Raw genomic sequence first — 23,435 nt, 5'->3', positions numbered from 1 at the left:
AATAAAATACAGACAGGGATTCGTGCGGCGGGGATGGGTAATGGATTCGTAGCGTGAGCGGGGACGTGCCGGGGCTGTCGGGGGGTCGGGACGGGATGACCCCCCTCCTCCCAGCCCCACACGCATCTCACAGCGATGCTTGGGGTGGCTTTTTGGGGGCTCATTCTGGCTCGACTGGAAGCCGCCCCGTTGCGCTGGCCAGCCCGGACTGCAGCACCGAGGCTGATTTTTCAGAGCTGCTTTGGGTGAAAAACCCCCAGTCTGGGGTAGAGCGGCTCCGCGGCAGCCACCGCCCCCGGGTGGGCTCAGGGTGCGGATTTGGGGGGACCCAGAGCATCCCCAGGAAGGCTCATCCCGCACCCCTGCGGCGGGCGCCGAGCTGGCACCCTCGGAGCCCCCTGCTCACCCTCTTGCTTTAACGCACCACCTCTACTTATTCTGCTCCTGTAACTGTAAAATTGATTTTCTTGCAACAAGACGCTTGTCTTTCACCACTGAACGCACCCAAATGCTCCAACATAAGACACTGGCAATTTTTAATTAGTTTCCTTTCTACCTCTTGCCTCCCCGAGCAGGCATGTGGAACCGGAACAGGGGAGCCTGAAAGGGAGCAGGATCCAGAGGTGACAAAACCACTTTTTATTCTTGATATGATTATTAATAATACACGCCGTTTGCCTAACGAGGCAGGAGCGCGGGAGGGCAGGGGTAAGCGGCACCAGGCGCGGGGAGGTGACTCGCGCATCCTTTGGCTGCAGGGCTGGGGAAGTAGCTCTAACCACCGTAATCTGTAAATATTACCCTCGCCGCCAGGCCCCCCTCCCCACAAAGGCCCACCTGCACCCAAAGCAGCCCTGCTCTGCCGGTCGCGCCCCCGGCCGAGGCGGCGACCCCCGGGGCGGAGGGGACGAGGGTGTCGGGAGCCCCTCGAAGCGAGGCGCGGGCACACGTGGGTGCTGCCAGCAAAGGACCAGTTGAAGGCGCAGCACTGCACATCAAGCCCCCCGATATCGAGCCCGGTGTGATTAAAGCCTTAATGGGTGCTTTGCAGGGAGCCCTGCTGCTCTGCTGGGCTCCCACCCTGCCCCCCGCCAGCCCCCTGCCCCTGCCAGCCCCTGCCCCTGCCAGCCCCTTCCAGCCCCTGCCCCTGCCCACCCAGCCCCTGCCAGCCCCTGCCCACGCCACCCCCTGCCCCCTGTCACCCCCTGCCCCCTGCCACCCCCTGCCCATGCCAGCCCCTTCCAGCCCCTGCCCCTGCCCCCCCAGCCCCTGCCAGCCCCTGCCCCCACCAGCCCCTGCCCACGCCACCCCCTGCCCCCTGTCACCCCCTGCCCCCTGCCACCCCCTGCCCATGCCAGCCCCTTCCAGCCCCTGCCCCTGCCCCCCCAGCCCCTGCCAGCCCCCACCCCCACCAGCCTCCTGCCCCTGCTCACCCTGCCCCTGCCAGCCCCCGGCCCACACCAACTCCCTGCCCCTGCCTCCCCCTGCCCCTGCCCACCCTGCCCCCTGCCAGCCCCCTGCCCCCTGCCAGCCCCCTGACCCGGCCACCCCCTGCCCCCTGCCACCCCCTGCCCCCTGCCAGCCCCTGCCACCCCCTGCCCCCTGCCAGCCCCTGCCAGCCCCTGCCCCTGCCAGCCCCTGCCCACACCAACTCCCTGCCCCTGCCACTCCCTGCCCCCTGCCACCCCCTGCCCCAGCCACCCCCTGCCCCTGCCACTCCCCTGCTCCCCGCCACCCCCTGCCCCTGCCACCCCCTGCCCCTGCCACTCCCTGCCCCCTGCCACCCCCTGCCCCAGCCACCCCCTGCCCCTGCCACTCCCCTGCTCCCCGCCACCCCCTGCCCCTGCCACCCCCTGCCCCTGCCACTCCCCTGCTCCCTGCCAGCCCCTGCCCCCTGCCACCCCCTGCCCCTGTCACCCCCTGCCCCCTGCCAGCCCCTGCCCCTGTCACCCCCTGCCACCTGCCAGCCCCTGCCCACACAAGCCCCTGCCCCTGCCAGTGTCCTGCCCCCTGCCACCCCCTGCCCATGCCAGCCCCTGCCCATGCCAGCCCCTGCTAGCCCCTGCCCCTGCCAGCCCCCTGCCCCTGCCCACCGCTGCCCCGCCAGCCCCCTGCCCTGCCACCCCCTGCCCATGCCAGCCCCCTGCCCCACCAGCCCCCTGCCCCTGCCCTTGCCAGCCCATGCCCCTGCCAGCCCCTGCCCACACCAACACCCTGCCCCTGCCCACCCTGCCCCGCCACCCCCTGCCCATGCCAGCCCCTGCCCATGCCAGCCCCTGCTAGCCCCTGCCCCTGCCAGCCCCCTGCCCTGCCACCCCCTGCCCATGCCAGCCCCCTGCCCCACCAGCCCCTGCCCACGCCACCCCCTGCCCCCTGCCAGCCCCCTGCCCCTGCCCACCGCTGCCCCGCCAGCCCCCTGCCCTGCCACTCCCTGCCCATGCCAGCCCCCTGCCCCACCAGCCCCCTGCCCCTGCCACCCCCTGCCCCTGCCAGCCCCCTGCCCCACCAGCCCCCTGCCCCTGCCACCCCCTGCCCCTGCCACCCCCTGCCCCACCAGCCCCCTGCCCCTGCCCTTGCCAGCCCATGCCCACACCAACACCCTGCCCCTGCCCACCCTGCCCCTGCCAGTCCCCTGCCCTGCCACCCCCTGCCCATGCCAGCCCCTGCCCATGCCAGCCCCCTGCCCGCACACCCACGGCCTCGCAGGGGGTGCCGCGAGCCCCCAGCTCTGGGGGGGGGGTGTCCTGCAGGCACCTCATGCCCCCCGAGGGGCTGCACTGGAGCCACAGAAAGCCTTGGCCGATGCTGCAGGGAAGCGTGCGGGTGAGGCGCCAGCGCCACGTGTCCCCACCGAAGCCCTGGCGGAGGTCGCTGCCGGTGCTCCCGGCCGGAGGAGACCCCTGGCATCCCGTGGCACCCCCAGCCCCCCTGTGCATCCGCTGTTTCCCCTGTGACTTCCCCAAAAACACGTGGTCAGCTGAGCCTCGCGGGCAGCGGCGGGGCGGGAGAGCCGGCTGGACCCCCGAGCACCCCGGTGCCGGGCAGGGCCGGGGTGGGGGGGTCCCCAGGAGCGGGTCAAGGTCAGAGGGGTGCCAGGAGAGCGCAGACCCTTCTATCCCCTCCGGCGGCACGGGGCACCGGCAGCGCACATGCGTGAGCACACGTGCGTGAGCACACGTGCGCGCCCAAACGAGCGGCCCCCCAAAAAAAGTTACTGGGGGGGTGCGAAAAGGGAGGGGAGAAGTAAAATAAAGCAAAGGAAAGTCCCGCAGTCTTTTGCCTTGTCAGTTCTCCGTCTGCTGTCACTCAGCCGCCGAATTCTCCTTCAAGTTGTCATAGCGAGGCTGGCGGGGATTATGCCGAGGCTCTGTCCAGAATTGATTCATGTGGAACGCGTGCTTGACGAGCGGAACCGCTGGTGTGAGCGGGAGCCGCTGAGACCCCCTATTTTCCCACCTTCCTCAGACAATCTGGTATTGTTTGGCCGCAGCCTTAGTGATCCCTGCGCCGGGGCTGTGACTGACACAGCTTTGAGGCTCTAAGGCGTATTTTGAATTTCTAAAACCTCTCAGGAAGTCCCCGGGGTGCCTTCTGCCATTGTCTTGTTTCTCCTTTCGCCTTTTTCCCTTTCCACCCCAACCCCTCCCGCCTCCCCCGCCGCCTCCTCCCCCTTTTTTTTTTCGCCTTCCTCCCCCTAATTCCAGGCCCTACAATCCCTAACGCAACCCAGTTTTTTCTTCCCCGCCATGTTTACGCTCTGACTCTCTCTGGAGCTGCTCAGCCAGTGCGCAAACACGATTTAAAAAAAAAAAAAGGATAAAAACTAAATAAAGCTCTAAAAGTTCCCAAATCCTTGATCCGCTGTGGAGAAGAAGGGCTTTACTTGTTTGCTTTTAATCAGCTGACACAAACCCTGGGATGTGTTCAAAAATAATAATAGAGATAAAACTTTCACCTCATCTATGGCATGCTCGCGTCCGTCCCGCCCCGCTCCAGCCATCCGTCCCCGCAGAGGCACCGTCCCGCAGGATCGGGCCGAGGAGTTTCCGTCCCGGTGAAGGGTTCCCACCAGGAGCCCCCAAAGGGGTGCAAAGCCCCCGACCCCCGGCAAAGGACCGGGCTGTGCCTGGCGCGGGGTCCGGGCTCTGCGACCCCCGCCTTGGGCTTTCGTGCACCAGGACCACCGAGCCGGCCCGGCCCCGGCCCCCCGCGTCCCCCGGCCTCTCCTGGGCTTGGCACTGTATAACCATTTCCCATTTCCAGTCTTAATCTTATAAGAATGAATTGAGAATGACCAGCGTAAATACACAGGTGCCACTGGGAGCAGAAACCACTCTTTAATCTCAGATATGAAAACAATTCCCTGCTCCGCTCGCTAGCAATCAGCAAGTGCTATCAGTGCCGCGCTCTCCCCGGGAACAGGAGAGCTTATAAATATGAATTAGTGCAGAGAAAATCTACTCTCTTACCTAAAGCTAAATGTTATCTGGGTCCCTTTCCAGCAGTGGCTGACATTTCCAGAGTGCTTTTAGTCACATCTGCGGAAGACAACTCATTTCTTGTTTTTTTTTTAAAAAAAAAAAAAAGGGAAGAGAGGGAGAAAGGAGAGAAAGGGGAAGCGGAGGAGGAGCGGGAGGAGGACGAGCAGCAGCACAGGGAGACTCTGCCTTTGTTTAAAGAGGGAAACGCTGGATGCCTGAGCCTCCTCCGGGAGGTGCCGGGTGGGAGGCCCTGCCCGGGCACCCCCGGCTCCCCGGGGAAGGACGGGACGGACGGACGGGGCGGACGGGGCAGCTGAAGCCCCGAGGCAGCGGCACAACGTGCTCCTGCCTGAGCGAGGCCTCGAAACACGGGTGCTCGTGGCTGGGGCGTTGAGCAGCCCTGGGGTGGCTCCGAGTGCTGCCACCCGCCTGCCCCGGGGTGCCGCTGGGGGGGACACGGGGAGCGGGGGGCCTCGCCCCGGTACCTCGGCGTGCAGCACCGCGCGCAGCCCACGGCGGTGATGGCAGCCGGGACCGGTGCATCCCACGGGGGTGGGTGCCCACAGCCCCAGCACAGACCCCCGTCAGGGTCACCGAGGCGAAGCCTCCCCTCGCAGGAGGGGATCCCGGGACGCGGCAGGTCCTGCTGGGGTTTGCGGGATGGCAGGTCCCTGCATGCTGCCCCTGCCCAGAGTCTTGGTGAGCCGTGGCCGGGTCACCTCCTGCTGTCAGTGGGGCTGGAGCAGCATATGGGCCGCCGAGAGCAGCAGCGTCTGGCCCGAGAGCAGGGGTCGGTGCCTGAGACAGAGCTGGCAGCGCCCCCAGGGGTGCCCTGAAAATGGGGAGGGTCAGCACCTCTGGCCCTGTGCAAGGGTGGGCTGTGCTGCCCTGCCAGAGCTGGGGAAACTGAGGCACGGCGCGGGAAATGCTCCCGCAATCCCGGAAAAGGCGTCTCTTTGGAGAGAGGGGAGGGTGCGAGGATGGGGCAGGGGAGTCCTGGGCACCAGCAGCAGCAGGAGCTCAGCCCGGGCAGCGTGTCTCAGGCATGGGGCTTGCTCTGCTCCAGCAGCATCCCGGCCGGCTGTGTCTCTCCCACTCGCCTGCTCTGGGTGTACAAGGGACCCCTGCGTGCTGCTGCTGCACCCCAAAGGGCCCCCCGCCTCCACGGGCCGGTGCTGCCGCCGATGGGGAAGGATGCGGCCCCGCAGCGGGGCTGCAAACCCCATCCCTCCTCCCAGCTCTGATCCCCGCTCCCTGCGCAGGCTGGCCTCTCACCGCAAACATACCTGCGAGGGAAGGAACTACAGACCACGAGAGTCTCTAATAGGATGCTTAAGCCGTCTTTTAGGTTTTTAATGAGCGGTTCCTGGCAGGAATGCTAAACATCACTAGGTAGACAGACCTGTCTCGCTGTCAGGCGGCGCGATGTGTTTCTGTGTCCTTGTCTGGCTTAAGTGAGCTCTGACCTCATTTGCTTCGTGCCATTCAATTAACAAGGCGAGCACTGCTGGGGGGGGGGGGGGAGATGCCAGGGGGAGTTTAACCGTATGTATTAATTTCCATTTTATGTTCCAAACAATTGCACATCGCTCGGCGGCGGGAGGCGGCGGCCGGCCTCTCTCGCAGGTACCATTCCCAGCCGTCGCTCTGCCCGGGCTGTGCTTTGCCAGAGACCCCCCAGCCCAGCGCCGGGGGCTTGGGGGGACCTCGGGGGTCCCCGCTCCGGTCTCACCACCCCATCCTCCGCCCAGGGACTTATCGGCGCCCTGCGCAGCCCCTTCGCCGTACTTCGGTTGATGCCCCTCCATCTTGTGCTTCATCCGGAACGTCGATGGCTGCGCAACGAGACAGAAATGATTTGGAAAAGGGCGAGAGAGGGAGAGAAACGTTTCCCAGGGTGTTAAAAAAAGCGACTTCAGGCACCTAAATTTATGCTGCTCTAAAATGGATTTTATTCCAGTGTAATGAGAGAACAAAATAATTAATTCCTCTCCCGCAGACAAAAGGCTGGAGGCTTTCCTCCAGCCCCGTGTTGGGAGGCTGGGCTGGCTCCGGGGGCAGCTTTCCCAGGGCCGGGGCCGGATCCCGGAGGTGCAGCCCAGCCCCTTCCCACAGGCTGGGGGCCAGGCCTGCACCCCAGGAAGGTGTCCTGGCTGGGGATGCGGGGCTGCAAAGGGCAGCCCCCTCCTCCTGGGGCGGACGTGCTTGTGGGGGGCTGGGGTGTGCAGGGGAGGGGGCTGCCTGGCTGCCAGTGCAGCCCGGTCCCGTCTCCCGCTGCCCAGGCTGGGCCCGCTCTTCTCAGGGCTGGGGATGAACAGGGGGATCGTGCTTGTTCTTGATGAAGTGATAAATATTAATTATGCAAACCAGGCTCTTCCAGCCCACCCTTGTCTCCACAACATACCAGGACAGGGAGAAACAGGGGCAGAGGCAATTTATTCACTTATCAGGTCACTCCCTTTAAGAACATCCTTTTCAAAAAAGAGTTGCTACTAGACTAGATCAAGCAGGGCTGAGTTTGCCTCCCTCAGATATGATAAAATATTCTAATAAATACTTGGGAAGCCCGTTACAAGGAGGACGTTTTGTGCCAGTGAGACCTTTGTGGCAGGTCCTTTTGAGCGGGTCTCCCATCCGAGCCGCGGTGGTGGGGGGTCTGCATGGGGTCCCCAGGGGCCCTGCCGGCATCGGCACCCATCATTCCCACGTGGAAGGTGGCTGCCCTGCAGGACGCTCTCCCTATTTCCAATTTTTAATAGTAAAACATGAAAATCCGCCTCTGGCTCACAGCTCTGTAGAGGAGGGCTTGAAAAGGAGCCCCTCTCGCCCGTGGCGAGGGCAGCGGTGGATCCCGGCCACTGCTGACGAGGAGGGGGAGCGGGAGAGTGTTGCTGAACGCCCCCCGGCACGTTGGATATCGGAGCTGACACCGCCGGCGTGGTGCGGCCGCGGGCTCACCTGGGATTCGTTTCCTCCCCTTGTACGTACAGGAGAAACCTCCTGCTCGGGTCCCTTTGCTGTGGGAAACACAAAACCCCACGGGGTTCCCGAGAGCATACACGGCCCCAGCCACGGGGCCAGCTGCACCCCAGCCCTAGCCCCATTCCCATCCTGCCCCTGGCCCCATCCCAACCCCAGCCCCAGTCCCTCCCCCAGCCCTAGCCCTATTCCCATCCCATCCCTGGCCCCATCCCAACCCCATCCCATCCCTGGCCCCATTCCAAACTCATCTCTACCCCACCCCAATTCTATTCCCATTCCCACGCCACCCCGTCCCTGGCCCGAGCCCAGCCCCACACCGAATCCCACCCCAATCCTACTCCTGTTCCCATCCTATCCCAGCCCCAGCCCCAATCCCACCCCAGCCCTACCCCTGTTCCCACCCTGTTGCTGGCCCCAGCCCACCCTATCCCCAGTCCCACCCCGTCCCACCGCACCCCCATCCCCACCCCAATCCCCCCTTCCCACCCCCACCCATCCCCTCAACCCAATCCCGCCCCAATCCCAATCCCAATCCCAGCCCCGCCCCTCCCCCCCCGCCCCCCTCCCCCCCCCGCCCCCCGCCCCCCCCCCCGCCCCGCACCCATCCGGCGGCCGATGGCGTCACCGTGCGGCCGCGCCCGGCAGCGCCGCGTCCCTCCCGGGGTGCGGGGCAGGATCCGGCCCCCGGGACCCGGGCGGGGTGGGGGGATGCCAGGCTCTGGGTGCTCCCCGGGGTGCGGGGCAGGAGCCGTCCCTTGGCACCCGAGGGGGTGCCGGGCGCTGGGTGCTCCCCGGGGAGCGGGGCCCGATCCGGCGCAGTCTCCCCGTCCCCGTCCCCCCCCCCCCCAAGCCTGTCCGCGGGGCCGGACCCCGGCGCTGGGCTGCGGGTGATGGGGGGCGGCTGGAGCGTGGGGCGGGGGCGCGGGGCCGCCCTGCGCCCCCCGACCTCCCAGCGCAGCCCGGGGCCGCGGGGGGCCGGCGGGGCGCGGTGCAGTGGCGGCGGCGGGCCGTGGGGTGGCACGGCCGAGCCAGCCGGGAGAGCGGCGGCGGACGGGGCTGCTGCCTGGGAGGGTCCCCCTGCACCGCAGCCCCGGCCCCGCATCCCCACCCTCCTCTCGCCCTGCATCCCTGCGGTCCTGCATCCCTGCGGTCCTGCATCCCTGCATCCGCACATCCCTGCATCCGCACATCCTTGCATCCCTGCACCCCTCCATCCTCCCACCCCTGCACCCCTCCATCCTCCCACCCCCGCATCCCTCCGTCCCCGCGCCCCAGCGCTGCTCAGCACCCTGCAAAGCACCGCAACGAGCTGAGCCCTAACACCGCTTGGCAGCACGGGCCCGGGGGGAGGCTGCAGCTGGGTGCAGCGCCAGCACCGAGGCGTGCGGGGGCTGAGCGGCCCCCCCGCACCCAGCACCCACCTTCCGCACAGCCGCCCCGCGCCGGGGATGAGGCAGCACCGAGGGGGACACGGCTCCGCCGCGCAGCGACGCCGCAGCTAACGGTATGTGCCGGGTCCCCAAATCCGACCCGAATATTAACGGGGTTGCAAAGATCGAGGGGCTGCGAGGCCCCACGGTGGGAGGCGTGCTCCCCGGGCTGGTGGGTCTACTTGATGTCGGGGTGGTTTTGGGGGTCAGTGCAGGAATCAGGGTGCAAATACCCCAACGTGCCAGTCCGTGGGGTGAAGCCTGGGTTCTGGGTGCTGGGTCCGGCCTGCTGGGCTCTGAAAAGCCATGGCAGCCCAAGAAGGATGGGGACTGGGCGAGAAACAGGGGGAGTGTGGGAGCCTGGTGTGAAAAGCTGGGAGGGGGCACGACATTGGCAGTGGGGGGGGGTATTATCTCCAAAAAGGCAGCGTACGTGCTTGGTGGGAAGGAGATTTGTGGCTGCGACTTCATCACGCTCGATAATCCCGAGCACTGCTTTTTGCTGGGCCATCTGGGCGCTCGCACGCGTGGGGGCAGCGAGGCGGGGGGGCCGCCGCGATGTCTGAGTGTCTCCTTCCGAGCAGCTGGCGGGAGCTCGCCGCCCTCGGCCCACCATGCCCTCCTCCAAGACCGGCAGCGAGTACTGGATCGATGGCTCCCACCGCGAGACGGCCCTGGAAGATTTCTACATCGTGGGCCCTGAGCTGGGACGGTACCGGCTGCCGGGGGGGGGTCTGCGGGGGCAGGAGCCCACCTTGCATGGGAGTGTGTCCCCATCGGGGCAGGGACTGGCCTGGTGGGAAGGGATGAAGGGATGAAGGGGGATGGAGGGGGATGGAGGGATGGAAAAGGGGGGTGGAGGGATGGATGAAGGGGGGAATGGAGGGAGACCCTGTCCTCACATGTAAGCTGGGGCTTGGGGTCTGTCGTGAGGCTGCAGCAGTGGTTTCGGGAGCGCTTACTGAGGGTTTGCAGGATGGGGCCCAGGTTCCCCGTGCACGTGGAGCTGTATGTTTCTCACCCCCACGGAGGGGAGCGGGTTTGTGGTGAGACCCATCTCCCCTCTGAACAGCCCAAGGATTTGGGGAGGTGGGCGATGAGCCTGGCACGGCGTGGGGCCACAGAGGGTCCGTCCTGGAGCAGCCCCCTGCAAAGGACGGGTGGTGGGAGCCCCAGCAAAGGGATGTAGCCCTGGCAGGGATTTATTCCCAGGTCTAGATTTATCCCCCTGGGTCAGGAAGCCCCACCGTGGGTACTAACTGTGTCCCTGCAGCCGTGGGGCGTGCGGTGGCACCGATGGGAGCCGCCTTGGCAGACACCAGCTGCTTGGTGGAAGCTCTCATGACATATTTATTAGAGGTCCTACTGTAAATCCTTATGGGCAGGGACCATCAGGGCTGGCTTGCTGGGTCCCACGGGCGCTGTGGGCCATTTCCCGGGGCTGCCCTGCCAGGAGACATGTGTTTTAAACCTTCCCGAAGGCAGTGCCCATCTCTGCTTCCCGGCAGGTTTGCCCGCGCCGCTGGCACACACTGCTCTGGCGCTGCCGTCCTCCGCGGCAGCTCGGCCCTTCCCCAGCCCTCGTGGGGTGCTGGGATGCGGCGTTTGGGGGAGCCCAGGGCCGGTGCCAAGTGCCCGCGGGCCCCGGGAGGCTGCGGGTGCCCCAGGGGCCACGACGCATCCCGGAGATGCCCAGGCCCAGCTCCCGCGTCCTGCGGAGGAGAGCGGCACCGCTGGCACTGAGGAGCTCCCGTGCTGGGGATGCCCCCAACCAGAGGGCAGGTGACAAGGAGTCCCAGTGCCCCCAGGGCAGGGGGGTGCATGGGGGTGCTGGGAAGCTGCGTGCGGGAAGTCTGGCTGTCCCGTTTGAGGGGTCTCCGGGCTGTGCCGGCAGGGAGGAGGCGGTGGTGATGGTTCAGGCTGGGCCAGCCCCAGCCATCTGCAGGGTTTCCATCAGCAGAGGAGGCTTTGAGCCTGAAAAACTGCAGCTTTGGTAAAAGCAGGTATTAAAGGCTTCTTAGCGAGGTGTGGCCAGGGTCAGCTCAGGGCTGGGCAGCACGCAGCCCTGCGCAGATGGATGTAGGACAGAGAGACAGGCTCTGAGCCCCCAGACCTCCTTCCAACCGTCCACCCATCCAGTTTCAGCATCCATGTTTAAATCAAACCCATCTCAGTCTTGGAGCCATCCGCTCGTGGCTGCACGCCCGGCGCATTGGGCGCACGGTGTGATTTCCCTTAGTGCCTCTCTGCCGTGGGGCACTGAAACCGCCGGAGCCGCCGTGCCGGACCGCGAGGTCGGATCCTGCTCTGGCCTTAGAAGCCCCAGGGAGCCGGGGGTGGACGGAGGCAGCGCGAGGTGGCCATCCCCACCGGCCGTGCTGCCACGCCGGCGGGCAGGACCCAGCCCGACGCGCGCCGGGGGTGACTCGGGGCAGCCTGGGGGCTGCTCTCGGCTGGGGCGGCGTGGCCGTGGGCAGCAGCATCCAGTCGGGGTGCTGCCTCGGCTGGGGGTTCGCACCGTCCTCCCCGTGGGCCGGCCCCGGCGCTTGGCAGGCTGCACGTGCCCCCCGCCGCCGGTCCGGGCTCTCTCGGCAAATCCCATTGTCTGACATTTTCCAGTTCATCTGTAAAGCAAATGCAATTATCTCCTGTCGCAGTCAAGGTTGATTGCGGATATTTATTTGAGGCCTTAAGCAGCAGCGAGCGGCGGCTGCCGGGGCCGGCGGGGCGAGGGGCTGGGGTGTAGCGAATGCTGGTGCAAATCCAGCCGCCGCCGTAATTGGGAGCGCGTGAGGGGCAGCCGGTGCCGCGCTAGAGGCACAGCAGGCTGCTCTGCATCCGAGGAGCAACTCCAGCACCTCCTAAACACCAAGCCGAGGGCTTCTAAATGATCCTGTTAGCAGCAGGAATCAGGCTGCAAATTGTCCGCGCGGAAAAATCTTGCCGGATGGTGGGAGGGCAAGAGGTGCTGGGATTCAGCCGTGGCGAGGGGGTGGAAGGAAGAGGAGTGGGGTCCTGCCCCTGCGCCCAGGCCGGCTGGGAGATCAGGGTAAGAACCAGGCACCCGCCGCGCGCAGAAAGGCGGCGGCAGGGCAGGGTGGTGCTGGTTTACTGCAAACCACCCGGAGCGTTTGGCAACCGGTGCCGGCCGTGAGCTGAGCCCCGGCTGCGGGAGGGCTGCTGGAGCCAGGGGAGACGCTCGTGGGTTTTTCCCCCCACTGGAGCCACGATATCGTTGCAGTCGCAGCAGCGGTGATGCCATTTTGGGTTCAGGTTGAAGCCTTCTGCCCATTTTCCTGAGCTGGGAAAGAGGAGGGTGACGGCCACCTCTCCCCTCCGAGCCTGTGCAATGAGTTTCCAAACTGATTTCTATTTGCAAAATAAGATTTCATGGAGAGTGTTGAGCAAAAGGAAGAAAATGGTTTGAAAATGGCCAAGGTCTAGAACGGCCGGGTCTTGCTCGCCCCGCAGCATCCCCAGGCCCCGCAGCATCCCCAGGCTCCGTGGTACCCGGCTCTGCCGTTGCCATGGGGATGTGATTCCCAAGTTCAGCTGGATGAGTTGCAAAATCCGCTCTCGTTTTCAAAGCAAATCTCTCTTTCACGAGAGCACCCCGGGGAGCGCTGGCGGCGCCGGGGCGTTCAGCATGTGGTGCTGCAGCAAAAGGTCGCTGGCAGCCGCGCTGTGGGTTGGTCTCGGTCTCAGGGGAGATTTTGGTGTGAAAACGGCCCCCCGGGCACATGGGGCTGGCCTTTTGGGGTCGGTGCTTGCCTGGGCCAAGGGCACGGGCAGGCGGGGATGCCGTGCGCCTCGAGGCAGAGCCTGAACTTGGTCCCAGAAGACGGCAAAGCCGAAGAGCAATAAAACGTGGTCGATTACTTGGGGGCGAGAATTAATCTGCTTCGAGGAGCCAGGCAGTGAAGATGAAATTGCAAATGAGCCCTGTAATGGCCTGAAGCGATGGGTTGATTTCACTGTCCAGTGGTTAGAAAATGTTATTAACTAGATCTAAAAATCACTGGCAACCGAGGGGCATTACTGGGGGTTTAATGGCAACGATCCCTCTTGTAACTTGGAGCGGTTTAACCCGGCGGGGAGGATTTGTGGCAGCGCAGGATCGTGTGCCGTGGCCTCGCCGGCACCACGGGGACGCGGCCGGGGTGGGGACCCTGGCATCGTCCCTGCGGGCCCCGCTGGGCGCGTCCTTGCGGCAGCGAACAGGGAGAGGGAGGCTCCATCCTGTCGTGAAAGCCGCTTAAGGATTTAAACCCCCTGTAGGACTTGGTTTTAATTAAAACGGCTTTACCCGGGAAAGCTGGAAACGATGCGGGGAGCGGGGTGCAGCGGGGGAAGATGCAGGCTGAGCTCCCAGGGTCTGGCGCTGGTGGGGGGCATGGGGTGAGCGGCCACCTCACGCGCCTCCGCCCTCCCGCAGGGGAGCCACCTCGGTGGTGTACAGCTGCGAGGAGAAGGGCACGGGCACCCCGTACGCCGCCAAGATACTGAAGAAGACGGTGAGTGTCGGTGGGTGGGGGGCTGCAGGGTGGGGGGTGTGGTGTGAGGGGTCTCTGCTCTGCTCCCAAAGCACCTTGGCACCCGTGGGGCATCGGGATGGGCACGGGGCTGTTGGCCGGGCATCGCTCCCATGCTCCGGGGGTCCTGGATGGAGAAAAGCACCGGGGTTTGGGCTGGGGGTGCAGCAGGCTGGGGTGGGGGGTACTGGGTGCATGAGGGGGGTTTCTGCATGGCGGGGGGGCGGACGCAGACCCGGCAGCAGAGGTAACGCCACTTCCACGTGTCTCTGCTTTCCAGATTGACAAAAAGATCGTGAGGACAGAGATCGGGGTCCTGCTGCGGCTCTCGCACCCCAATATCGTGAGTATGACCCCAAGGGAAACCCTGCCTGCACCCCACGTCCCCTCCCTGCCTCGCAGACGGGCTCACGGGTGCCTGGGCCTCGCCGTGGGGCGGTGACCCCCTGCTCGCTGCCGCACGAAACTCCTGGTGTTTGCAGCGCCTTCGAGCTCCCCAGCTCCGATACCGAGGGCCAGGGCCCCCCCACCGTCCTCCCCCCCGTCCCCTGGCCTGAGATTTCCATTCGGTAAGCAATTTCCATCGAGGAGATCAAATGAATACCACAGAAAATTGCCCATCTGTAATGAATCCTGCAAGGGGAGATAAAAGGGGAGGACGGGGCCGCGGGTGCTGGGCGCCGCGTCCCGGCCGCGGCTGGCCGACGTTTCTCTTGCTCAGCGCTCGGGGGATAACGGCAGCTCGGCTGGAACGATTTGCAACGCCCAGGAGCGGATCTAATCACCGCCAGTGTCAGCAGAGCCGGGGCCGCCGTGTCGGCCCCTCCGCAATGGCAGGGGCCTCGGGGGCTCCGCGCCCCGCCGTCCCTCCGCCTACCAAAAAGGCTTATTCCCGGCTGTTTAGTTCCACCGGCAAATTGCAAAAGCATCTCGGAGACGACCTGAGTTAAAGAAATAACAAAAAAAAGCCACCCGGCAGCTGCTGCTGCCGCGGCGCTGGGGGCTGGCCCTGCAGAGGTGCGATAGACCCCGCTCCATCTGATTTTGTGGCCAGGACATCGCCGGGACGTCACCCTGCTGCTGGCTGCTGCCGCCCAAGCTGCCGTATTTTTGCAGTAGGGCTCAAAACTCCGGACACGGCTGCTTCCAGCCCAGCCCACGTCAACCCTCCCTGGAGCAATAAGGCTTTGCTCTCTGGAGGAGCCCCAGCGGGGACGTCCTGCCCGCCCAACGTTGTCCCAAACCTCAGTGCAAGAGATGAAGCCAAAGGAAGACCAAAAATTAGGATGATGGGGGCAAACAGGATGGAGCCGGAGCGTCCCTAAGCCCCTGGGCCAGCTCGGCATGGGCCTGCCTTGGGCATTGGGGTGTCTCAGCATTTCGGGGCAATCAGGAGCTTCAGCCTCTTCCACGGCGACGCTCCCCCCTCCCCAGGGACGTCTGGGGGATCGCCCGCCCCGATGCTCAGCCGCTGTCGGCTGTGGACGGGGAGAGGCTCCTCTCCGATGCGTTACCAGAAACGCAACAGAAACCGCAATTTCTGCCCTCCCTCCTCCTTCGCTCTCCAGGCAGCGGCACCACGGAGACGCGGAGGAGGAACCAGCTGGACTGTTTTAATACTTAAATCACCGAGTTTTCCGTAGGGTTCTGCTCGCTCCCAAGTTCAAGTGATTTTTCGAAGAGGAGATGCTCCGTTTCATTATTTACGGTGGTGCCGTCTGCGCGCTCGCTATCGTTCAGCACCAACCTCAACAGCGGCTGATAATAGGATTGTAAACTTTTGAAGTTAATAGGAAAATTATAGTGCTTCCGTGTATTATTATAATGCAATAAGCTGCCACATAGTGTCTCTCACCCTGCAGGGTATCACGGCTTGTCACCCAGCCTATGAAGGTAATGATTAAAGCCCCATGAAATTCGCAGTGTCACAAAAGTCTTAAGAAGCATGAAATTCTCTGTTTTCCATTAAAAAAAAAAAAAAATGCATTTTGACGTAGTTTTAAGAGAGACCTGTTAATTCCAGATTCACTGCAGTGGCACAAAGGTCTTGTGCAGACAAGCTCACCTCGCCTGGGAGCTAAAGCACAAAAATCAGGAGAAAAACCGCTGTTTCTTTAGTGCCTCTTCTGCCGCAGAATGGTCCAAGGGATGTTTGCAAAGGCACCCAAGGGGCCCCAGGGCCCCGGTCCCAGAGGTGGCTTTGGCCCCCCGGGGCTCTGTGCATCCCTCCTGCATCCCCGCCGATGCAGATGTGCAGGATCCGGCCGGGAGGGACGAGGGCAGGGCTCTGCCGGGGGTCGCAGGGCTGGACGGAGGCGCCCGAGGGGCCAGCGCAGCCGACAAAGCTGTGAAATTAAAAAGCTTTCGGTGAGCTCCTCTTCCAGCTAATGAGCTTGGAGACTTGAAGAGGGGAAAGGCGCCTCTTCCCGTTCCCAGCATCAACTTTAACGCACAATTAAGGGAGCAGGGCTGTTCCAGTTAAAAAAATTCACGTTCAAACAAATAAAAAAGGGAGGGAAATGTGCCGCTGCTCCGAATAACCCCTTACAGCCCGGCGGTCGCGTGCTCCTCCTGGCACAGCCGGTCTCCACGTCCCGCATCCCTCCTCTCACCCCTTTCAGATCAAGCTGAAGGAGATCTTCGAGACGCCCTCCGAGATCGCGCTGGTGCTGGAGCTGGTGACGGGAGGAGAGCTCTTCGACAGGTACGCCGGCCCCGCGGTCCCCGTCCCGCTCCAAACGAGGAGGGACGAATCTCACCCCGATGGTGGAGGGAGGATGAGGATGGGTAGGGCTGATGCACACCATGGTTGGGGGGGACGGGGAGTGAGGGGGGGGTTGGTGCAGGGCAGGGCACCGCCGCGCTGACCCCCTGTGCCCGCAGGATCGTGGAGAGGGGTTTCTACAGCGAGCGGGATGCGGCCCACGTCGTCAAGCAGATCCTGGAAGCGGTTTCGGTAACGTGCCCCCGGTGCGACCCCCCCCCGCACACACCTGGGGGTGGCCCAGCGAGGAGGTCCCTGTGGGGTTCAGGGGTCTCACTGCAAGGGCTGCACCCCCCCGATACCCCCGGGGAGCAGCACCTAGAGCCGCACCGCCCCGAACACCCCCGGGCAGAGGCACCCAGAGCTGCCCCGTCCCAAACACCCCCGGGGAGAGGCACCCAGAGCCCACCGCCCCAAACACCCCTGGGGAGAGGCACCCAGAGCCCACCGCCCCAAACACCCCCAGGGAGAGGCACCCAGAGCTGCCCCGCCCCAAACACCCCCGGGGAGAGGCACCCAGAGCCCACCGCCCCAAACACCCCCAGGGAGAGGCACCCAGAGCCCACCGTCCCAAACACCCCCGGGGAGAGGCACCCAGAGCCCACCGCCCCAAACACCCCCGGGGAGAGGCACCCAGAGCCCACCGTCCCAAACACCCCCGGGGAGAGGCACCCAGAGCCCACCACCCCAAACACCCCCGGGGAGAGGCACCCAGAGCCCACCGCCCCAAACACCCCCAGGGAGAGGCACCCAGAGCCCACCGACCCAAACACCCCCGGGGAGAGGCACCCAGAGCTGCCCCGTCCCAAACACCCCCAGGGAGAGGCACCCAGAGCTGCCCCGTCCCAAACACCCCCGGGGAGAGGCACTCAGAGCCCACCACCCCAAACACCCCCGGGGAGAGGCACCCAGAGCCCACCGCCCCAAACACCCCCAGGGAGAGGCACCCAGAGCCCACCGCCCCAAACACCCCCGGGGAGAGGCACCCAGAGCTGCCCTGCCCCAAACACCCCCAGGGAGAGGCACCCAGAGCCCACCGACCCAAACACCCCCGGGGAGAGGCACCCAGAGCTGCCCCGTCCCAAACACCCCCAGGGAGAGGCACCCAGAGCCCACCGACCCAAACACCCCCAGGGAGAGGCACCCAGAGCTGCCCCGTCCCAAACACCCCCGGGGAGAGGCACCCAGAGCCCACCGCCCCAAACACCCCCGGGGAGAGGCACCCAGAGCTGCCCCGTCCCAAACACCCCCGGGGAGAGGCACCCAGAGCCCACCGCCCCAAACACCCCCGGGGAGAGGCACCCAGAGCTGCCCCGTCCCAAACACCCCCGGGGAGAGGCACCCAGAGCTGCCCCGTCCCAAACACCCCCGGGGAGAGGCACCCAGAGCCCACTGCCCCAAACACCCCCGGGGAGAGGCACCCAGAGCCCACCGCCCCAAACACCCCCGGGGAGAGGCACCCAGAGCCCACTGCCCCAAACACCCCCGGGGAGAGGCACCCAGAGCTGCCCCGCCCCAAACACCCCCAGGGAGAGGCACCCAGAGCTGCCCCGTCCCAAACACCCCCAGGGAGAGGCACCCAGAGCTGCCCCGTCCCAAACACCCCCAGGGAGAGGCACCCAGAGCCCACCGCCCCAAACACCCCCGGGGAGAGGCACCCAGAGCCCACCGCCCCAAACACCCCCAGGGAGAGGCACCCAGAGCTGCCCCGCCCCAAACACCCCCGGGGAGAGGCACCCAGAGCCCACCGCCCCAAACCCCCCCAGGGAGAGGAGTTTTCCCGCGCACCCTTGGCCCACCAAAGGCGTTGCTGGTGGAGGTGCCTCTTCCAATCTGCGTTTGGGGGGGATGAAGAAGAGGAAGGAGGAAGCTCAGCGCCACTCTGCATCACAGGTTGGCTGGAGATGGGGTTTCTATGGCAACAGGAAGGTTTAAAAATGGTAATTCATAACAGGAACTGTCCTTCCCATGCCCTGGCACTGCAGGTGTTGAGTGTTTCCAAAGAAATAGTTGGGCGGGTTGGTCGCGTGTTTGTGCCGGGTCCCGGATCGCTGCGGCCGCCTTCGGCAGACGGGGCTTCCCTGCCCCTTCCTCCCCTCCTTCATCCCTGCTTTCTCTCTCTCCGTAGTATTTGCACGAAAACGGAGTCGTCCACCGCGACCTGAAGCCGGAGAACCTGCTCTACGCAGACCTGTCCCCCGACGCTCCCCTTAAAATCGGTGGGTTTGTCGCGACCCCCACCCTGCGGGGGTTGTGGTGGGATGGGGGGTTAATGGCACCTCTCCCTGACGGTGGCACCCCTCCCCTCTGTGTCCCTCCAAGGTGACTTCGGGCTCTCCAAGATCGTGGATGAACAGGACACCATGAAAACCGTCTGCGGGACGCCGGGGTACTGCGGTGAGCGGGAGAGGAGAGCCCAGGGGGGTGGGAGGGAGACTCGGGGAGGCTGATCCCTGCCTGAGGCCGTGCACAGCTCGGTGCAGGGATGGCAGATGGCTGCGCCGGGCTCGGGAGATGCCGATGGTGCCCAGGGGGACGTTCCCTTGGCTGTGAGGTTCCCACACCAGCCCATTTGAACCCCAAACTCTTCTTCCAGCCCCTGAAATCCTCCACGGGTGCCCGTACGGCCCTGAAGTGGATATGTGGTCCGTGGGCGTCATCACCTACATCCTGTGAGTAACGCTGGCGGGGCCCCGCGGGCGATGCAACCGCGGCGGCGGGACGGTTCGCACCACCTCAGCCCACCGCGAGCAGCCGGCAAACACCGGCACGGCCGCGCCACGGGGCCCGGGCAGCGGCACGTAGCTCCTCTCTCCCGTGCTCACAGGCTCTGTGGCTTCGAGCCTTTCTTCGACCCGCGGGGGGACCAGTACATGTACAGCCGCATCCTCACCTGCGACTACGAGTTCGTGTCCCCGTGGTGGGATGAGGTTTCCCTCAACGCCAAGGACTTGGTGAGCGCCGGGGCTCGGGGCTGCCGAGTATGAAGCCTTCAGATCAATGCTTGTAAAGATACCAGAACGAGGGGCATTTAACAAATTAAGCCGTTTTGTGTGACTGAAATTGGTTACAGGTCAGAAAATTGATCGTCCTGGACCCCCAGAAGAGACTGACTGTCTACCAGGCTCTGGAGCATCCCTGGGTCACCGGGAAAGCCGCTAAATTTGCTCACATGGACAGCACGCAGAAGAAACTGCAGGAATTTAACGCCAGGAGGAAACTGAAGGTAAGGTGAAAAAGCCCCGTTAACCCCCGGGGGGGTGGCTCGTGTTTGCCTCCCCTTGTGCCAATGGCTGGGGCCACCGAGAGCTGCTGTCGGCGGGTTTTAAGGATCCCCCGGGCAGATAAATGTTTAGTGACACATGGCGGCTCCTGGAGGGGGGTGAAGGGCGATGGAGCGGCGCCTTGCGCAGCTGCATCCCCAGGGAGCAGCAGCCGGGCTGCCCGTGGAGGCAGCTGCTGCCGGGGAAAAGCCGTGCCCAAGGGGGAGAGCTGGGCTTCCCGGCTCGGTCTGGCTGAAGGAGAGGCACCATCTCCCCTTCCGCACGTGCCGGGGGCTTGAGCGGCATCGAAGGGGAGAAACAGGCGCTAATAACTGCTCGCGTCGCTGTGCCTTTGCAACAGGCTGCCATGAAAGCCGTGGTGGCTTCCAGCCGCTTGGGCAACCACGGGCACCACGACTGCTCCCGCAGCGGGCGCAGCCAGGGGGGTCCCCAGGGCGCCTGCCTGCCCCAGGGGACGGCGACTGCCGGCCCCGAAGCCACCACCACCGCGGACCTCGACGCCTTCCAGAGCGACTGCCCCACCGTGTCCAAGGTTCCTCTGAACGGCGCCGGCTGCAAGAGCTAACGCCCTCGGCGCCGCTGCCGGCTCGCCACGGCTTCGACAAGCAATATCGCGCTGACCCTCGGATGCCGAGGCGGGGAGAGGCGGGGGAAGGCGGGCGGGACGGGAGCGCCCCCAGCGTAGGTGTGCGTCGGGAGCCCGTGGTCTGTCGTGTGGAGCATCCTTGTTTAGTGTCCTGTTGCCAGTGGAGTCGTACCTGGTCGCTGTGAGTGTGGTGTGTCTGTAGGGACCCGACGGAGGAAACGAGGCTGGTGACTCGGTCTTCCAACAAATTAACGGTTTTGGCCACTGTGGCGGGAAAAGATCCCAAGTGGCTTAAAAACGAGGCACAAACAGCAAAAAAAAAAAAGGATTTATTTCACCTTCCCTACGAAGGCAGTAAGTTGTCCTTATGACAGGGTTTTCTAAGTTCCTGTAAATAGTCCCGAAGGGTTTATTTGCTGAGGGGAGAGGGTGCGTCCCGGTTATCACCATCGATGGTACATCTACAGTCGCTATCGCATCCGCAGGACCCGGCCGTAAGCTTGCTGCTGTATTAGACGAGGTTTGTAGGAGCCTTTGAACCCAGCTTTGATCCTATCCGGAGAAAAAGTGTTTGCCAGTGGTTCCTTTATTATCTCTAGACTGTAGACGACCTCTGCTTGATTCGTGCTTTTGTTCCACTCCAGTTTTGTTTCTTCCCATGTCCAGACTTGCTGTGGGGACGTGATGGTGGTAGGGTCGTCACGAACCGGGGACGCCGGCTCGCCCGGCCGCTGTGTTGGCGTTCCAGGTTCCGATTTACGCGACGAGTTTTAACGAAGAACGACGCAACTCTTGCTACGGTGCGTTGTAAGGCTTCGTAACGTAACGGTGCTGTTGTTTCCCGAGTGAGGACAAAGAGTTTGTACATAATTTGTTTGGTTTATTTTTTTTTTTTTAAATGAATGAAATCAGTCAACAAACTTTTTGAAAAGACATTTTTTGGGCAGTTATTTACCAAGCCGCAGGATAAGCATTTGCAGATTTTAACAGAGAACAAGTAACCAGGCAGGAAAAGCCATATTACGCCTGTGGGATTACAGAAAGCCGGGCGGCGGCTCCGCAGCGCCGGCTGCCGTGATCCAGCGCGGGGTTTGCTGACCTGAGGCGATGACCGCGACCTGCAGCCCTCGTCGTTCCGGCCGTACACGTGTAACGACGTGTTTGGGCAAGAAGAAGCTCAACTGGAGAAGAACGAAATGCGTACACGAAGTTAATTTGCCCAGGATGAGGATGTACAACCCAGTGGTTGATAAAGGAGGGGCGGCAAACGAAAATTAGTGTTTTGCTGGAGCCGAAAGCCGCCGCTCCAGACAGGCGCTCGACGCGGAGGGCGGGTCAGCGGGTCACAGCTGTAATCAGGAAGGCAAAGGTAACACAGAGACTCTCGTATTTATTTACAGCACAAGCAGAAATCATAAAGACTACGTGTAAGGGCTGATCCGTACTGCATGAAGCTCAGTTATTGCTTGTAAAGCTGAGCACAGAGGAGAGATCGGACGTTCAAGAGGGTTTTTTAACTGGAAAAACGTCAGGTCTCGACTAGAAATGTGCTCTTTTCTTTTTTTTAACTAACAATCATAGGTTCAATGGGGAAGCAGAGGCACAGCAAGATTTCACTCTGGAGAAAGCAAATGCTAAGAACAAGGGAGAATGTTTAGGAAAGGGAAAAATTATTTATTTTTCTTTGCGTTTTGCAGGCGGGGCTGTTGTTTTCTCTCTTTTTTTAAATATAGAGGGCTGAACCTTGCAGTGTGCTGAACTCCGGGCTTTATCCTATGCTTAGGGTGACGCTCTCTCACCTTCAAACTACATAATGTGTCCCGGTTTACTCCAACGGGGCCACAACTCCAACTTTAACCACGTTGTTTACTAGCTCAAGTCTTAAAAGACTATTTTATATCTTTTGACACTAATTTAAACGCCTTGCGGGACCAGGCCAGAGTGCTCAGCACACCCAGAGCCTGTGAAACAGAGATAGATGCTGGGAAACGCTAACGTTGCCCGGCCCACAGACCACCCCTGCTCCTGCGGAATGGAGGGGAATGAGGGATCAATTAGATAACAGCGAGCAAAAAAGTGTCTTCCATGATGGAAGGCACCCAAGGGAAAACTGTGAGCAAAAATAAAAAGGAGTTTGCCTCTTACGTTATGTCAACAAAGTATTATTCCACAAATACCAGTACTTAAAAGGTAGGGAAAAAAATGTACTCCTGGGAGTAAAGCTAATAGGAGCTGCCAGTTTGGTCTGTGTACCATTTTCAGAATGTGTTTTAAAAACTTACTACTTCGGTATGGTGGTGACATTTCCCGTATTGCAGGTATTTATAAAGATGTATAGACAGCTAATAAAGTATCAAACATCTACCGCGGGCTCTGTTTTTACTGTTGGTATCAAAATACAAGGGCTGAAATTTGACAGAGCCAAATAGCAGCTTGCCAGAGGCCACTGTTTCTTCTGGTTTTTTTTTTAACCCATTTTCATAGAGTTTATTTTGAGGCTCTGGACAAGTAACCACGCTACCTACCTGCTGCTCTCCCCAGGGCTATGGCTGTTTGTCCTGGCACTGTTGGACTGACAGGGACCTTCCGCTCGTTTTGCCTTAGCATAAACATGAGCCAGCCTTTCTGAGCAGGGCCTGCGTTACACAAGGACAGTTGGGTCTGCAAAGTAATCACCTAAAAGAAAAAAACCAACAACCCAAAACAAGACAAATCACTTTTAATACTGAATTTGAAATAGCACCTTCGGCGGAGGTACTGGGAGGGGTGTGGAGCCCCTGCCCCCAAGGGCTGCGCCCGGTGCACGAAGGGCACCGAAGGGGAAGCACAGAGTCATGGAACCGTTGAGGTTGGAAAAGGCCTCTGGGATCATCGAGTCCAAGCGCCAACCCAACCCCCCCCCAGGCCTCCTGAACATGGCCCCAAGTGCCACGTCCGCACGGCGTTTGAACCCCATCCCAGGGACGGTGACTCCCCCACCTCTCAGGGCAGCCTGTGCCAGGGCCTGACCGCTCTGGCAGGGAAGGCATTTTCCCTCACACCCAACCTAAACCTCCCCTGACGCAGCCTGAGGCCGTTTCCTCTCGTCCTGTCACTGGTGACTTGGGAGCAGAGACCAGCCCCCCCCTCGCTCCAGCCCCTCTCAGGCAGCTGCAGAGAGCAAGAAGGGCTCCCCTCAGCCCCCCCTTCTCCAGGCTAAACCCCCCCAGCCCCCTCAGCCGCCCCCCAGCACACTTGTGCTCCAGACCCTGCCCCAGCCCCGCTGCCCTTCTCTGGACACGCTCCAGCCCCTCAAGGCCCTTCTTGTCCCGAGGGGCCCAAACCTGAACGGGGCGGGGCCGGGGCGGGGCCGGGGCGGGGCCCCCGGGGGCGGAGC

At 63.1% G+C, this 23,435-nt stretch overlaps 1 protein-coding gene and 1 long non-coding RNA gene across 2 annotated transcripts; one reads left to right on the top strand and one right to left on the bottom strand.

The window, feature by feature from the left end:
- The first annotated feature begins 8,247 nt into the window (after nt 1-8,247).
- On the top strand, nt 8,248-22,423 carry LOC142049526 (calcium/calmodulin-dependent protein kinase type IV-like). The gene is made up of 12 exons (XM_075077330.1): nt 8,248-8,967; nt 9,478-9,605; nt 13,329-13,407; nt 13,706-13,768; nt 16,047-16,129; nt 16,309-16,381; nt 18,318-18,408; nt 18,512-18,586; nt 18,786-18,861; nt 19,017-19,143; nt 19,263-19,415; nt 19,814-22,423. Exons 2-12 carry the CDS (start codon nt 9,508-9,510, stop codon nt 20,036-20,038), a joined length of 1,143 nt encoding a protein of 380 aa, XP_074933431.1. The 5' UTR covers nt 8,248-8,967; nt 9,478-9,507; the 3' UTR covers nt 20,039-22,423.
- On the bottom strand, nt 14,162-23,205 carry LOC142049552 (uncharacterized). The gene is made up of 4 exons (XR_012657748.1): nt 22,585-23,205; nt 17,978-21,408; nt 15,974-16,444; nt 14,162-15,770 (listed from the first exon to the last, which is right to left on the bottom strand). It is a non-coding gene; the product is annotated as an uncharacterized LOC142049552 (long non-coding RNA).
- Nucleotides 23,206-23,435: the final 230 nt, after the last annotated feature.

Source organism: Phalacrocorax aristotelis, chromosome W, assembly GCF_949628215.1.
Source record: "Phalacrocorax aristotelis chromosome W, bGulAri2.1, whole genome shotgun sequence".
In the NCBI taxonomy this organism is placed as follows: Eukaryota; Metazoa; Chordata; class Aves; order Suliformes; family Phalacrocoracidae; genus Phalacrocorax; species Phalacrocorax aristotelis.
The sequence above is the reverse complement of the archived record's forward strand: the minus strand, read 5'-3'. Positions and strand labels throughout refer to the sequence as shown.

What these genes read in the sequence shown, in the direction of transcription:
- LOC142049526 (XM_075077330.1), top strand. Translation starts at nt 9,508, where the DNA reads ATGCCCTCCTCCAAGACCGGCAGCGAGTACTGGATCGATGGCTCCCAC. An exon ending in GTGGGCCCTGAGCTGGGACG is followed by an intron (nt 9,606 to 13,328) that starts GTACCGGCTGCC and finishes GCCCTCCCGCAG; the next exon opens with GGGAGCCACCTCGGTGGTGT. An exon ending in CGACGCTCCCCTTAAAATCG is followed by an intron (nt 18,409 to 18,511) that starts GTGGGTTTGTCG and finishes TGTCCCTCCAAG; the next exon opens with GTGACTTCGGGCTCTCCAAG.